This window comes from Phycodurus eques, chromosome 1 (genome assembly GCF_024500275.1).
Source record: "Phycodurus eques isolate BA_2022a chromosome 1, UOR_Pequ_1.1, whole genome shotgun sequence".
In the NCBI taxonomy this organism is placed as follows: Eukaryota; Metazoa; Chordata; class Actinopteri; order Syngnathiformes; family Syngnathidae; genus Phycodurus; species Phycodurus eques.
In genome coordinates this window covers 49,654,979-49,667,586 of record NC_084525.1, presented here as the reverse complement: position 1 = coordinate 49,667,586, position 12,608 = coordinate 49,654,979, and the positions used below count along the sequence as shown (strand labels likewise).

At 39.8% G+C, this 12,608-nt stretch overlaps 1 protein-coding gene across 1 annotated transcript; it reads right to left on the bottom strand.

Moving 5' to 3' along the window:
* Positions 1–1,087: 1,087 nt before the first annotated feature.
* dhx35 (DEAH-box helicase 35) lies at positions 1,088–12,193 on the bottom strand. Its single transcript, XM_061697907.1, has 21 exons — positions 12,132–12,193; positions 11,710–11,837; positions 11,533–11,625; positions 10,642–10,719; positions 10,421–10,525; positions 9,657–9,718; positions 9,513–9,582; positions 8,750–8,809; positions 7,692–7,804; positions 7,524–7,620; positions 6,844–7,002; positions 6,178–6,388; positions 5,960–6,084; positions 4,856–4,910; positions 4,574–4,764; positions 4,412–4,489; positions 4,200–4,329; positions 3,962–4,043; positions 3,504–3,575; positions 2,910–3,021; positions 1,088–2,247 (listed from the first exon to the last, which is right to left on the bottom strand). The coding sequence occupies exons 1-21, from the start codon at positions 12,169–12,171 to the stop codon at positions 2,209–2,211; spliced, it is 2,100 nt and encodes a 699-aa protein (XP_061553891.1). The 5' UTR covers positions 12,172–12,193; the 3' UTR covers positions 1,088–2,208.
* Between the last annotated feature and the right edge of the window lie 415 nt (positions 12,194–12,608).

Here is a 12,608-nt window from a genome sequence, read left to right as displayed (position 1 = left end):
ATATATGACACACACACACACGCCCACCATATAGGCAAAGAGATTTTGAGAATACGGTTTTATCACCTTCTCCATGACGCTATGTAACCGGCACTAAAGGAGCTCTTTTTTTTTTTTTATTTACTATTTTAGGTTATCTTTTATAGCATTTATTCACGATTCTTTTCTACAACTGTCCACCGTGTGACTAAAATTGATTATGTTTTACTTGTTTTGATTGTGCATATATATTATATATATGTTTCCCTTGTGCATTTTAACTATGTACAGTACATTAATTTGTGAGTCCTAGCTGTGGAAAAAATGAATTTATGTACTTACCATATTGTCAAATGTGACGGTTTCACCCCGATTATATGATTACCATCTGCACACAAGTAATCATGCAATTATCGTAAATATTGCCTATATCATAATTAAATATTGTCGAGCTGATGATGATGATGTGATCTTAGTAACTTGGATGTTCCACAGAAGAAATGTTAACATTAACTGCATATAGTGACTTCAATGTGGTGTTTTATATTCATGTGTAATGTATCATGGATGTATTAGTGTTACAAGATTTACAAAGGAATTCTTCTCAATTCAAGCATGGGCGGGGACTGGCCTACAACCCAAATGGATTAGTTCATTATTCACCACTTGCTTTTCTTTACCTTATATAGATGTTTAATATTGAAACCGTTTCATTCACAAACGTGTCTATTTGTCTGTCTTATCGTTGCTTCACAATAATTGTCAAAAGCTTAATTTAGTTAAATAGTTCAATTCAAAAAGTGAAACTATCCATATGCACTACACACAGAATGAAATATTCCGTGATTTTGTTTTTTAAATATGTAAAATCTTGATAATTATAGTTTACAGCAAACGAAACCCCAAAATTCACCATCTATAAAAACTAGAATATAATTTTCCCATGCGTTTAATAAATCTAGTCAATGTATGAGTACTGAAATAAATTGACTTTTTAAAAATGTTTTCATGCGATTTGCATGTCATTTGTGGACAAACAGCGACACCCAGTGGCTAGATTGCACAACTGACTCAAATGCCGACAACAGAATTGACACTTGATGCCTGGTGCAGTGTTAAGCTTTTAATCGAGGATGTGAGGAAGAAATGGAAGGTGATAATCGTTTATGCCGGCAATAACTTTATGAATATGCATCAGACCATTTAAAACATGCAACGGTCGGGTTGCCTAGCTACTGTATTTTGTGCTTCTGTGGGCTGCGATTGGTTTTACAGATCTACAGCAGTGGAACTTCATCTAAGTCTGTCTAAATTACTGAATGCGCTGGATTAATAGCAATTCTTGTAATATAATCACAAACTTGTCATGGACGATTTGCTGACGTTTTAGCTGAAATGGAGGGAAACCTGACAAAAGCATTTGTATAGTAAGTCACACTGTCGCAAGCCTATTTATTGAACTATAGTACTGTAGAGATGATAAGATCAGAACGATTTAAGCGCTATTAAAAAAAAATGTAAAGGATTTATAAATGTTAGTTCTTTTGAGGCTTTAGGCTACATCCAAGTGCATTTAATGTCATTTAAAGTCGCTACGTCAGCAGCCACATCACGTCACATTGTCTGGTTTTCACAGATTTCCGTGTGCAACGCTTGCGTGTATTTGCACAATTCATTGAGGAATGAAATGAGAAACAGGCTGATGGAAGGAAATTGGCACTGAACGGTGAAAAGGCTGCACAATCTGGACTTCAAGTAGGATGTTTACACAACAGGTAAAGAAGGTCTTTTCACAGTGTCATCACAGGACTAATAAACTAAAAATTAACCGGAGGGGAAGTTATCAGTTACATTCCTAAAGGCACCTAGGTTATGAGAGGACAAATGAATTGAGAAAGAAAACAAGGGTCAAAATGGGAAAATATCCTCACATTTCATTATTTTCCATCCATTTGTCATCCACCAATCAAAGAATACAACTTCTAAAAAAATAATAAAGCCTCAAACCAGGTATGACTGCAAGCATTCCCCGGACCTGAGCCTTCTCTGACTATGTACAAGTATGAGTTCTTCTCACATTCATCAACAATCCCGCGCACACGGATCTAATTTAAAGGTTTCTACCAAAAAAATCAAATGCTGTCGAGCATGATCAAAGTTGTGCATGTGGACATGATCAATAAATATGACATCTTTGTATACACTGAGAGGGCGAAACGATGAACAGGTTTACAGGATACGGGATCGCTTGCTGCCAAGTGAACCGTGCTGAAAGACAAAGGAGACAGAAGTCATTCTGTTAATAGATGACGAAAACGACAAGAGTAGCAGACCCCCAACTGAGGTTTCGCCTGCAAAATGGATGACATCAGCACAACAAATTACAGACTGATCTGATGAGAAATGTAATAATTCTATCCATCAAGGATCAACCCTTTATCCAGCTCAGGGTCACACCTGAGCTGATACAATTACAACTCATTCTAATTTATAATATGACTACCGTAATTTCTCGTGTATAATGCGCACCAGTGTATAATACGCACCCCCAAAGTTGACCTCAAAATTGTGGAAAACCCTTCTATGTATAATGCATTTTTACAATGCATGATTTTGCTTCTACCCATATGATCAAAACGAAGTATTATCTGTATTTTGTTTTGGGGTTTTTTCCCCAAAAGAAATTATTGAACACGAAATACGTTTTTAATTTACTTGCTCTTATTTTGAAATTCACAGCCCTACTTGTATTTAGTAAATTAGAAAACACACAGTTGTGCTCATATGTTTGATTACCCCGGCAGAATTTGAATGATGGGTACAATTCTTTGACGAAAAGATGGAAGGTGCCAGGCGAAACGATATCATACACGAGAACTTGTGGTACGCTTTTTGGAAAGAAAGCGAGACATTTTCCTTCCTTGACTTACTTTAGCCTGCTTGTAGAAGTGAGGGGCCAACTCAACCAGCCAGGACGACTCCACTGCAGTCACATCTCGCATGAAGTACTTGCTTGTCTGCAACACTTCATTGAAGACAACCCTGCGGTAGTATAGGAGAGTGTTACCAGAAATGCATCCTATTGGAACTTCACAGAAACTCCCAAAACTCCAAACTTACCCAGTGAATGTATCTTATTTCTCGTGAAGTTTAAGAATCTTATCAAGTCAATTCATACTAGCTCCACTGGCAGATTATGTTTACTTATTTTAGGGACACTTGTTTGAAGTAAAAAAAAATTATAATAATTCTGCCAATGGAACTAGTATGAATTGACTTGATAAGATTTTTAAAATAAGATCACTTAAAACAAGTCTTTTTGTCTTGCTTAAAATGTAGAAAGAAAAACAAAGCTGCCTTAAAATAAGTACAGTAAGATGTGTTCAGTAGAAATCAAATTCACTGGGTAAGATTTGCATTTATGGGGTCTTCATGCGTGTAAATTCACAAGAAACTGTAGAAAAAGAAAATAATAAAATGGGTAGAGGACATCACACTTGTCAAGTCAACAAAAATGTCCTAACCATTTTGGCGGTTTTTCTCCATACAGTACAGAGTTGGGGTGGATGTGAAGCTCGCGATCATCCCGTAAAGTCCTGGCAGAGGGGGTGGGGGGGGAATATGTATTGGGTCATATACTATGTCAGTGATTCAGGTGTGCCATGAGAAATCATCCAATTTCACTTAAATAAATAGTATTTTTCAGACCAACTGCCAAAAAAACAACTACAGAACAACAGCTGTGTCCAACTAAATGAGACCAGATTTCACACATTAGTAAATTTGTGAGTGTATTTACACAAGATAATTATTAACGTAGCACAGTGGTACCTCGACTAACGAGTGTCCCAACTGAGGCTTTCGAGATACATATATATATACATATGTGCTTTCTTTGACACAACGTAATCGTATTTCAGATTTATTTGCAGGGGATTTTTGGCAAAGTATCACGGTGGGCCATTAGAAATACAGTGTTTACCGGTAGGAACCAGAGTGGTGAATGCGCCCTGCATTAGCAAAAAACCCAGACACAATGCACCTCAGGATGACATCAGGATCACCTGCAAGAAAGCAAACAATTGGCAATGATGGGGCGAATCGGCACACCTTTGTGAAAATAATGTCAATACAAGTGACGAGCTAGCTATTAAAAATAGGGAACATGTGCTTGAAAATGCTGCATACAAAATACAGTAGCTCCAATAAACTTGCTGTACCTTCGCTGGAAGTCCACACCACCTTGAACTTGGCCATGAGACGCCGCAGCTGCTCTCGTACTGTCACGGCGCGCTGCAGACCTTTGTAATTGAGAAAATGCTCCTGACACCACTTGGAGCTCTTCTGGTGCTGCAGATTAAACATGGGGGGGGGGGGTAAACACAATACTCTCACAACTTCCTGACCTGCAGGAAATATACGCTCACTGTACCTTCATGTAAGCTTCGTACACATTCAGCATGGTGAGGTGATCTCCTTCAGCAACGGCAAATTTCCTGTGCTGACGTGCCTGCAGGTTGAGGTGTCAGAAAAGCGTAGATTGCTGAAATTGCTTTGTCACTTTAACAAATGGCACTGTTGTTATTATCCTCACAGCTGCTTTCTTCTGATTGGGAGGTACAACGAAGATATTCTGAATCTGCATCATCGCCGCAATGGTGACAATCTCTTTGGAGCAGCCAAAGTTTCCCGACTCCAGGAGCATCTTGGCAAACATGGGACTAAGTGGGAATTCCGCCATGCGCACGCCCATGGGATCGGTCAAACGTCCGTAATTGTCCAGGCCTGCAAACAAAAAAGTGCCAATTGCCAATTTACAATTAAACATCCGGTAAACACAAGCCACGCAGCTCCCGAGTGCACTTTCGGTTCTTACCTCCCAGAGCGTAAAGAAGCTCAAGAGCCTGAACCATACTCTGGGCTGGAGGAGGCTGTGGAATGCGTTTTTAAAAAAAAAAAAAAAAAAAAAAAAAAAGGATATCATAAATTCCACAATTTAAAAAGGTCAACCACTTTCAAGATATACTTTTTAAGCATTTCCAGCACCTTGCAACAGTTGCAAGTGACATATTTATACCTTACTGATGATTTAACTTATTACCTTAAAAGACATCGTATTAGGCTACTAACAAATAAAACTGTACTTCACAATTAGCAAAGGAAAGAACATCCGCGTGCGTTTATACAATTTAAATTATATATTATAATTCTGTGTGCATTTTAGGTTAGCTTAATGGGAGACTCCAAGTTTCCCGTAAGTGGGAATGAGCGCGGGAAAGCTTGTTTATCCGAATTATGGAATCACAAAAAAAATGCGAAACTGCTGTCCAGTAACAGTGGGGCCTTGAGATAAAAGTTCAATTTGGTGCAGTCACAACACTTTTATCTCAAATCCTCTTTCTCCAGTCAAATGAATGGAAATGCAATTAATACGTTCCAGACTAAAAACAAAAAATATTTTTTAATAAGAAAAATTGCACTCAATATTATTAAAAAAAAAAAAAAAAAAAAAAAAAAAAGACCGTAAAATCATTTGCTAACCCCAACACGGAAAACACAAGCACAAAACAAAGCACGATGGTACCTAATGTATTGTCCTCCTTCTATTGTGTTTATTAGTGGTTGGCAAACCAGCTTAATGGTGCATTAGCACCACTCCCGGAAACGTCCAAGCACTGAAATCAATGAGACATGATGGTGGCCGGATGTTGTTCAGTTTGCCGCCGCCATCTAGCGGTGGGGTGTCTGAAGCGCACACAGAAATGCTAACTCGTAACGCAAGACAAAGAAAATTGGCCGAGCAACCACTCGTATCTTGAAAACTCACTCATATCTCAAAGCACCACTGTATTTAAGCACTTTAAATTTGAAAAAAATAATAATAATAATACACGAGCATTAGCATTTAATTCACGTTTGAACTCAAACGATTCCTCGTCTCGTCGGAGCGCCGTATGTGGATGCGAAGTGATCTACTCACCGAAAGGAAGCTGAAGCGCAGAACATTGTCAATGCCTAAAGCTTTGAGTTGCAAGATAACTGGGGCCAAGTTGGTGCGCTGCATCTCTGGCACAGTAGACTGAGGCAGTTTCTCAAAGTCCTCCTCTGATGAAAAGAAACGTTAACAGGTGCACGTCGTATAATAGTTATTTTCCTGTAAAGTCGCGCGCGCGCACACACACACACACACACACACACCTGTGTAGAGTCTGAAGCATTTCCCCGGTCGGTTCCGGCCGGCTCTCCCTGCTCGCTGGCTTGCTGAAGCCTTGGAGATGGGAGTCACCACCAGTGACTCAATGGCAGTGCTGGGGTTATACGCACGGAGTTTGACAAAAGCACAGTCGATGACAAAAACCATACCATTGATGGTGATGGATGTCTCAGCTATGTTAGTGGCCACCACCACCTGAAAGAAGCAGGACATTTTGCAGAAGCCATTCATTATTATACTACTACTACAATTAGACCAACTATAACCAGTGTTGATAATCTTACATAATCTAGAATGGTAGAAATTGTCATTACAATAATTTTTTTTTAGATCATTATTAAGAATTCTGTCGATTTCATATTTGGGTTGTTTGATGGAGGGTGTTTGTTATGTGTATGAAGTATTTTTTTTAGGTGGTACTTGGTATACAAAGTTTGAGAACACCACTGCACTCGAGAAAAAAAAATTAACTCCTTGATGCAGACTTTTAACTGGATCCACAGCCAAAATTACCAGTCATAATTTCTCGTTTGGCCATGCGCCACAGAAATCAATTGGGTAGTTTTTGCCTAAAAAATAATCGTGCCAACCATCCAAAATTGCACAAATGCAGTGGTAACAAAAAATGTCGGCTTTTGCAGCATATTTACTTTGCGAACTGTGACGGGCACCCGCTCAAAGACCTTCATCTGCTCGGCGTAAGGTAAACCGGAATACATTGGCAAAATTCTCAGGTGTTTCTTCATCCCTTGTCGTGACATGGACCTGGCCTGTTCCTGTAAAAGGGACACCACCTTCTCCACTTCTTCCTGGGGGAACATTTCCATAGCAGGACCATGACAAAAGGTTTTATCAAGAGAATGAGCACAAATTACACATTCTGGAAGCCAAGTAAATAGTTGTACAGTTGCGCCTTGTCTTACCACCAGGGGGCAGTACAGTAAATGGATTGGATTAGATTTAAATAGCGCTTTAACTACACAATCAAGGGGCCCAAAGCGCTTTATAGAGGCTCACACATCCATGGGCGCTTATGAATGGGGTTCAGTGCCCAAGGACTCTTTAGACATAGACGTAGATTTGATAACGAAACACAGAAGACTTAGATGCAATAATAATAGTTGCTCGCTGCAGAGGACAAAGAATCTAAAGCACCAGTGTATTTAGAATCTTTCAACTTGCAAAACTTCACTAGTTGCCTCTGAGTATTGTTATATGCTCTGTCTGTTAGCCCGTCAATGAGAATTGTCATTCTCCCCCCAAAAAAATTAATTATCCGAGACAAATCGGGGCACCAATGTAACTGGAATCAAGAACAGAAGCCTCAAACCTGCCCGGTAAGGAACACCAGAACATCTCCAGCATCTTCTGTCTCGTGTATCTTCATCACAGTCTCCACTGCGGCCTTCAAATAGTCGGGTACAGGGCTGAGGACAGAGCAGAGAGACTTCAGTGGAAAGAGTCAAATCTGAAGGTTGTACACTGCCTGCTTCATTACCTGACAGTGTAGAAAATATCAACCGGGAAGCTGCGGCCCTCCACAGTTAGGATGCCACACGTGTCCTTGTTGGGATCTCCAGATTCGTTCAGGTTGAAGAACTCATGGAATTTCTTTCGGGAAGAGGAATTGTATCGTTGGCAAGACAAAAGAACTTCTTGTTTGACCTCATGGGGGTGGGGGGGGGGGGGAGATTGTGAGTGACATAATCCGCATAGACTGAATCAAGGACAGCTCGATTACTTTACATTAGAGGTGGTGGAAATTTAAGGATATATCATTAGATTTATTATAGTCTGTGATTTAACAGGTGCTATTGACCATTCTACTGTGTTAAAAAAATAAATAAATAAAAACCTCATCCTTTTATAAATAATCTAACAAGTCCTGAGGTAGCAGGGTTCACTGGTTGCTCGCACAATTTTGTAGTCATTTGATCAACGGAGATCTGCAGGAAATATACTGTTTCTTATCACATTGTTTTTTTACATAGGGAATTTATATGAATATGCGTATCAGGTGATGTAACACTTGCAAATATTAGATTTCAACCCTTATTCATTCCTGGCATCCACAACAAGACTCGAGTTTTGAAATTATATTAGCACCACCACAATGTCATTTCAATGTTCCATTTGATTAGATATCATTGAAATATTTGATCAGAAAAACTATTTTTGTCACTTTGTACCATGTTTCACTTGTCCAGCACTGAGCACTTTCACTTTATTCATCCAGCCACACAAGGATTCATTAAAAAGTCACGATAGGAAAGTAACAGCTCATTCGCACACTGATAACACAGCACCAGGATAACTGCGGGACTCACTAGCAACCACACATGGTGAAACAGAAGCGGGGGATTCAACCCACAACCCACTCTACCAACCCAATAGGACGGAGTAATGTGCATGTGTTGACTAGACTGACATTTCAGATGACATTGAACGCTGCACTCACTCTATCGTGTTTGTCAGTACACCGCAATCTAACCCGACAAGGACTTGCATTTTTTTTCGCCACTTCAGCATATCTCTTCATTTCAATGACGCAGGTACCTTGGCATCCAGAGTGGCAGAGGCCACAATCAGCCGCAGGTCTTGACGTTTCTTCTGGATCTGATGGGGGGGGGGGGGGGGGAGATTATTTGCTAGAAGGCTCGTCAAAGTGAAATAGGAGAAAAAGATTCCACATAAACTCAAGGCCAGCGAGCTGCGAAAGCTTTTTCAAAACCATAATGCAGGGACATTTATGTTATATAATGGGGTGATTATTAGGGTTCCAACGTGGAAAATATTAGGTCGAAGACAAGAAATGTAACTGCCTCCCCGCTATAGCCACAAGCCTAGTCTGTAAACAAACACAGTGCAGCTCAGGTTCTTGCTAGCGGACATCACGGCTAGCCATAACGGAATATGAACAGCCTCTTCCAGGCTCTTCAGATGGAGCCAACGCAATAACAAACGCTATTATTTGTGTTTTTAAAGCATAATCATTCAGACTCTTTGAACTGATACTGTTAGACTTGTCTGCAGTTGTCATTTCCTAAAAACAACGATTGATGTCGCACTTTCCCAAAAAGAAAAGATGTTGCTGTCTCATTTTACATTAAATCCATCCCTGTTGACAGAAAAAAATAAGCAGTTTTGCATTTTGTTCCCTTACTGTACCCAACATGAACCAAACTATGAACTGAAAACCAAAGTACAGTCGGAAAAGTGATTAAAATCCCCCCCCGCGCCCAGGACAACCGTAACTATAATGTGCCCCACGTTGAAAATAAGTTAGGCGCCCGAGACTGAAATTGCGAAGCTGTGATACCTTCTTTAGCAGACCGATGGCGATGTCCGTGTACAGGGTTCTCTCATGCGCTTCATCCAGCATCAACACACTGCAAAGCAGAAAACATCAGAGCTGCCAGCAGCCATTAAGCGAGATGAGCTTTACAGCTGAATGGCTCTATACCTGTATTTTTTCAACAGGGGATCAGCCATCATCTCCCGGACTAATATTCCATCTGTAAGGAACTGAAGCACACGGGCAGAGTGACACAAAATAGATGAATGCGCGGGTTATGGACAGTATACTGTATATTAGGGTCAGACAGATATGGATTTTTTTTTTTTAGGTCGATGTCGATTTCGATATTTGGCAGAATAAAATTCCGCTAACCGATTAATCGTCTAGTTAATTTATTTTTTTTTTAATTACAATGAATACAAAATTTTTTTTTTTTTTTTTTTTTTTTTTGGTCCCTTAGGTTTTGAATTACAGGGAGACCATTTTACTGTTTTACAATACTAACAATACCACGGAGCGGAATTTTCAAGCACAAAAACATGCAAACGATTTAGGCCATTAATGTATGCCATATTAGGCAATGTAATGAGTGAAAGTTACTGGCAAAACATGAACTGGAATAGGAGCCAATCTTTTTCTTATTCGTCTTGAGAAAGTAACCTGAAAACAGTTTCCCATCAAGAAATGCGTGTCCACAGTCACACAAACGCTGAAACCTACCGAAAACTTGTTTGGTTTGAAGGCCATTATCTTTGTCTTATGTTGTAACGTGTTAATGTGTTAAAAAAATATATATATTTTAATTAATTTGTAAAAAACATCAAATATCAGCAGAAAAAATTGCTGATTTTTTTGTCATTTACCCACATCAAAGTAATCGACTGGGCCCTATATGAAAAATAAAAAGATTACCATATGTTTATGAATACCTTGATCCTTGTAGCTTGAGGGTCAGAGCAGTCATCAAATCGAATGGTGTAGCCCACCTCATGCCCTAACCGGGCGCCTCTCTCCTCCGCAACACGGCCGGCCACCTGGCATCAAGGAAGTGGAAAAAGTTCTTGAAGCGGCCGTGTCCTTGAGTGTCAAACTGATTTTCCTTGAGTGAAATGAGAAAAAGGCTATTGCAGGACTTCCGCAGAGCTCTTACAGAGATAGCAGCCACACGTCGAGGCTGCGTCACGCCAATCACCCTCCCCTCTGCCGCCCAGCCGGCCTCCAGCAGGTACTGAGGGGAGATCAATTGAAAACGATAGCTGCACAATGAGCGGGGCAGACTGGGTTGCAGCAGAGCTGACGCGACACAAACCAGGCCACGGCGCGGAGGAGAGGTCAAGTTAAGGTCATCGCCGCAAAGCTCAGGTGGAAAAAGTACTCACACTCTGTACTCAAGCAGAAGTACCGATACTTGGATTCAACTCTTATAGTTAAGAAAAAGTTTTAAAAAAAAAAAAAAAAAAGTACAGACTCTGAAATGTACTTGGGTACAAAAACAAAAAATACATTTATTGTAAACTGTATCTATTTTGATAACTTGGCACAATGAAAAAAAATAAAAATCTCGACACACTAAATAGTTTTGCATGTGCAATACAGAACTACAGCATTGTGTACATAGCCAATTTTGTCTTTCTAATTTTAGACATTGTATTTTATACATTTTTACACCGCATTTTGTTCCTAGAGTGAGAAATTCTTCTATCGCCTTAATATATAGAGAATGGACAACCTAAATCCTTGAACAAATAGGTCTTTTTACTTTCACATTGTCGTCATCCATAAAGGTTGAAAAAAGTAACTATTTTGACCCCCCCCCAAAAAAAAAAAAAAAAATGAGTAGAAAGTACAGCTATCTGTTTTCAAATGTAGGGAGTAGAGTAAAAAGTCAACAGAACAATCAATACGCAAGATACCTGAAAAATCTACTAGACACTTTTTTTTGGCCTCAAAGTACAACGTGTGCATTTATTCAAGCGTGGCCTAAATGTCAAGTAAGGCATTGTTTCCAATCACCGCTACTGTGTGGAAATGTTGCACCAACCTGGGGGATCTGTGTGGTCTTCCCGCATCCGGTTTCCCCAACTACGATGACCGTCTGAAAGCGTTCCACCAAGTACAGGATGTTGTTTCTGTGCTGGAAAGACAAACATTTGGCCCCATGAGAAACAATTGGCGTGAGATGGCAGATGGGAGACACGTCGGAAGGTGTTGGGGCCACCTTGAAAACGGGGAGCTTCTGTCTCTGCTTTTCTATGGAAAGGGAAATAAAAGGGTTGAAGACGACAGTGGAGCCAGTGATCTCGGTGTTGAGTTCACGTTCCTCGGAGATCCCAGGCGCTTCGGACCCTGCGCACACGAAAGACGCACAGCGGCTTGACGTTAACCGAATGCTTGCAACGCAATGCGTGACATATAAACAACAACGACATACAAAACTCCCTCTTATACTTTGCGCCCCACTGCTTTCATTCGAAAGGCGACTTCCCGCAGAACTGGCTGCAGTTATATCGCGCAGTTTCCAAATTTGACGCTTAAAAGCCCGCAAAGGCTGACTGGCACGTAAAGTTGTTTATACGCTATTGAATTTGGACCCGTATATAATCCAAACGATGTCAACTACACTAATATAGACCAACTTACCCGGCTTCCAAAATTTCATCGTGGCTCGGGGACCCGCCATCTTGAATTCGACGTCACATCGTTTATCGGTTCGGTGGTGACGTCACGGCCTAGCCTCGGTGCCAACGAAATATACAATTTAAAAGCAAAAAATAAAACATTTAAAAAAACGCATTCCAACAAAATAAAACAAGTCAAATATAAAGGCATTCTAACAAAATTACAAAATACGAAAAAATCATTTCAACAAAATATTTAAAAACAAAAATCATTCCAGTCAAATAAAAACAATATTTTAAAAAACGCATTTCAACAACATGGCACAGTTTTCTTATCATTTATTACAATATACTGACACAATGGCCATTTTAAGTTCAGTTTTGATAAACGAATCAGGTAACTATAAGGTATTCCCTTTTGCTTCTATTTATTTATAACCTTCTTCTATTTCACTTACATTTATCTAGTGCAGTACAGTACTACTTTAGTTGAACCTAA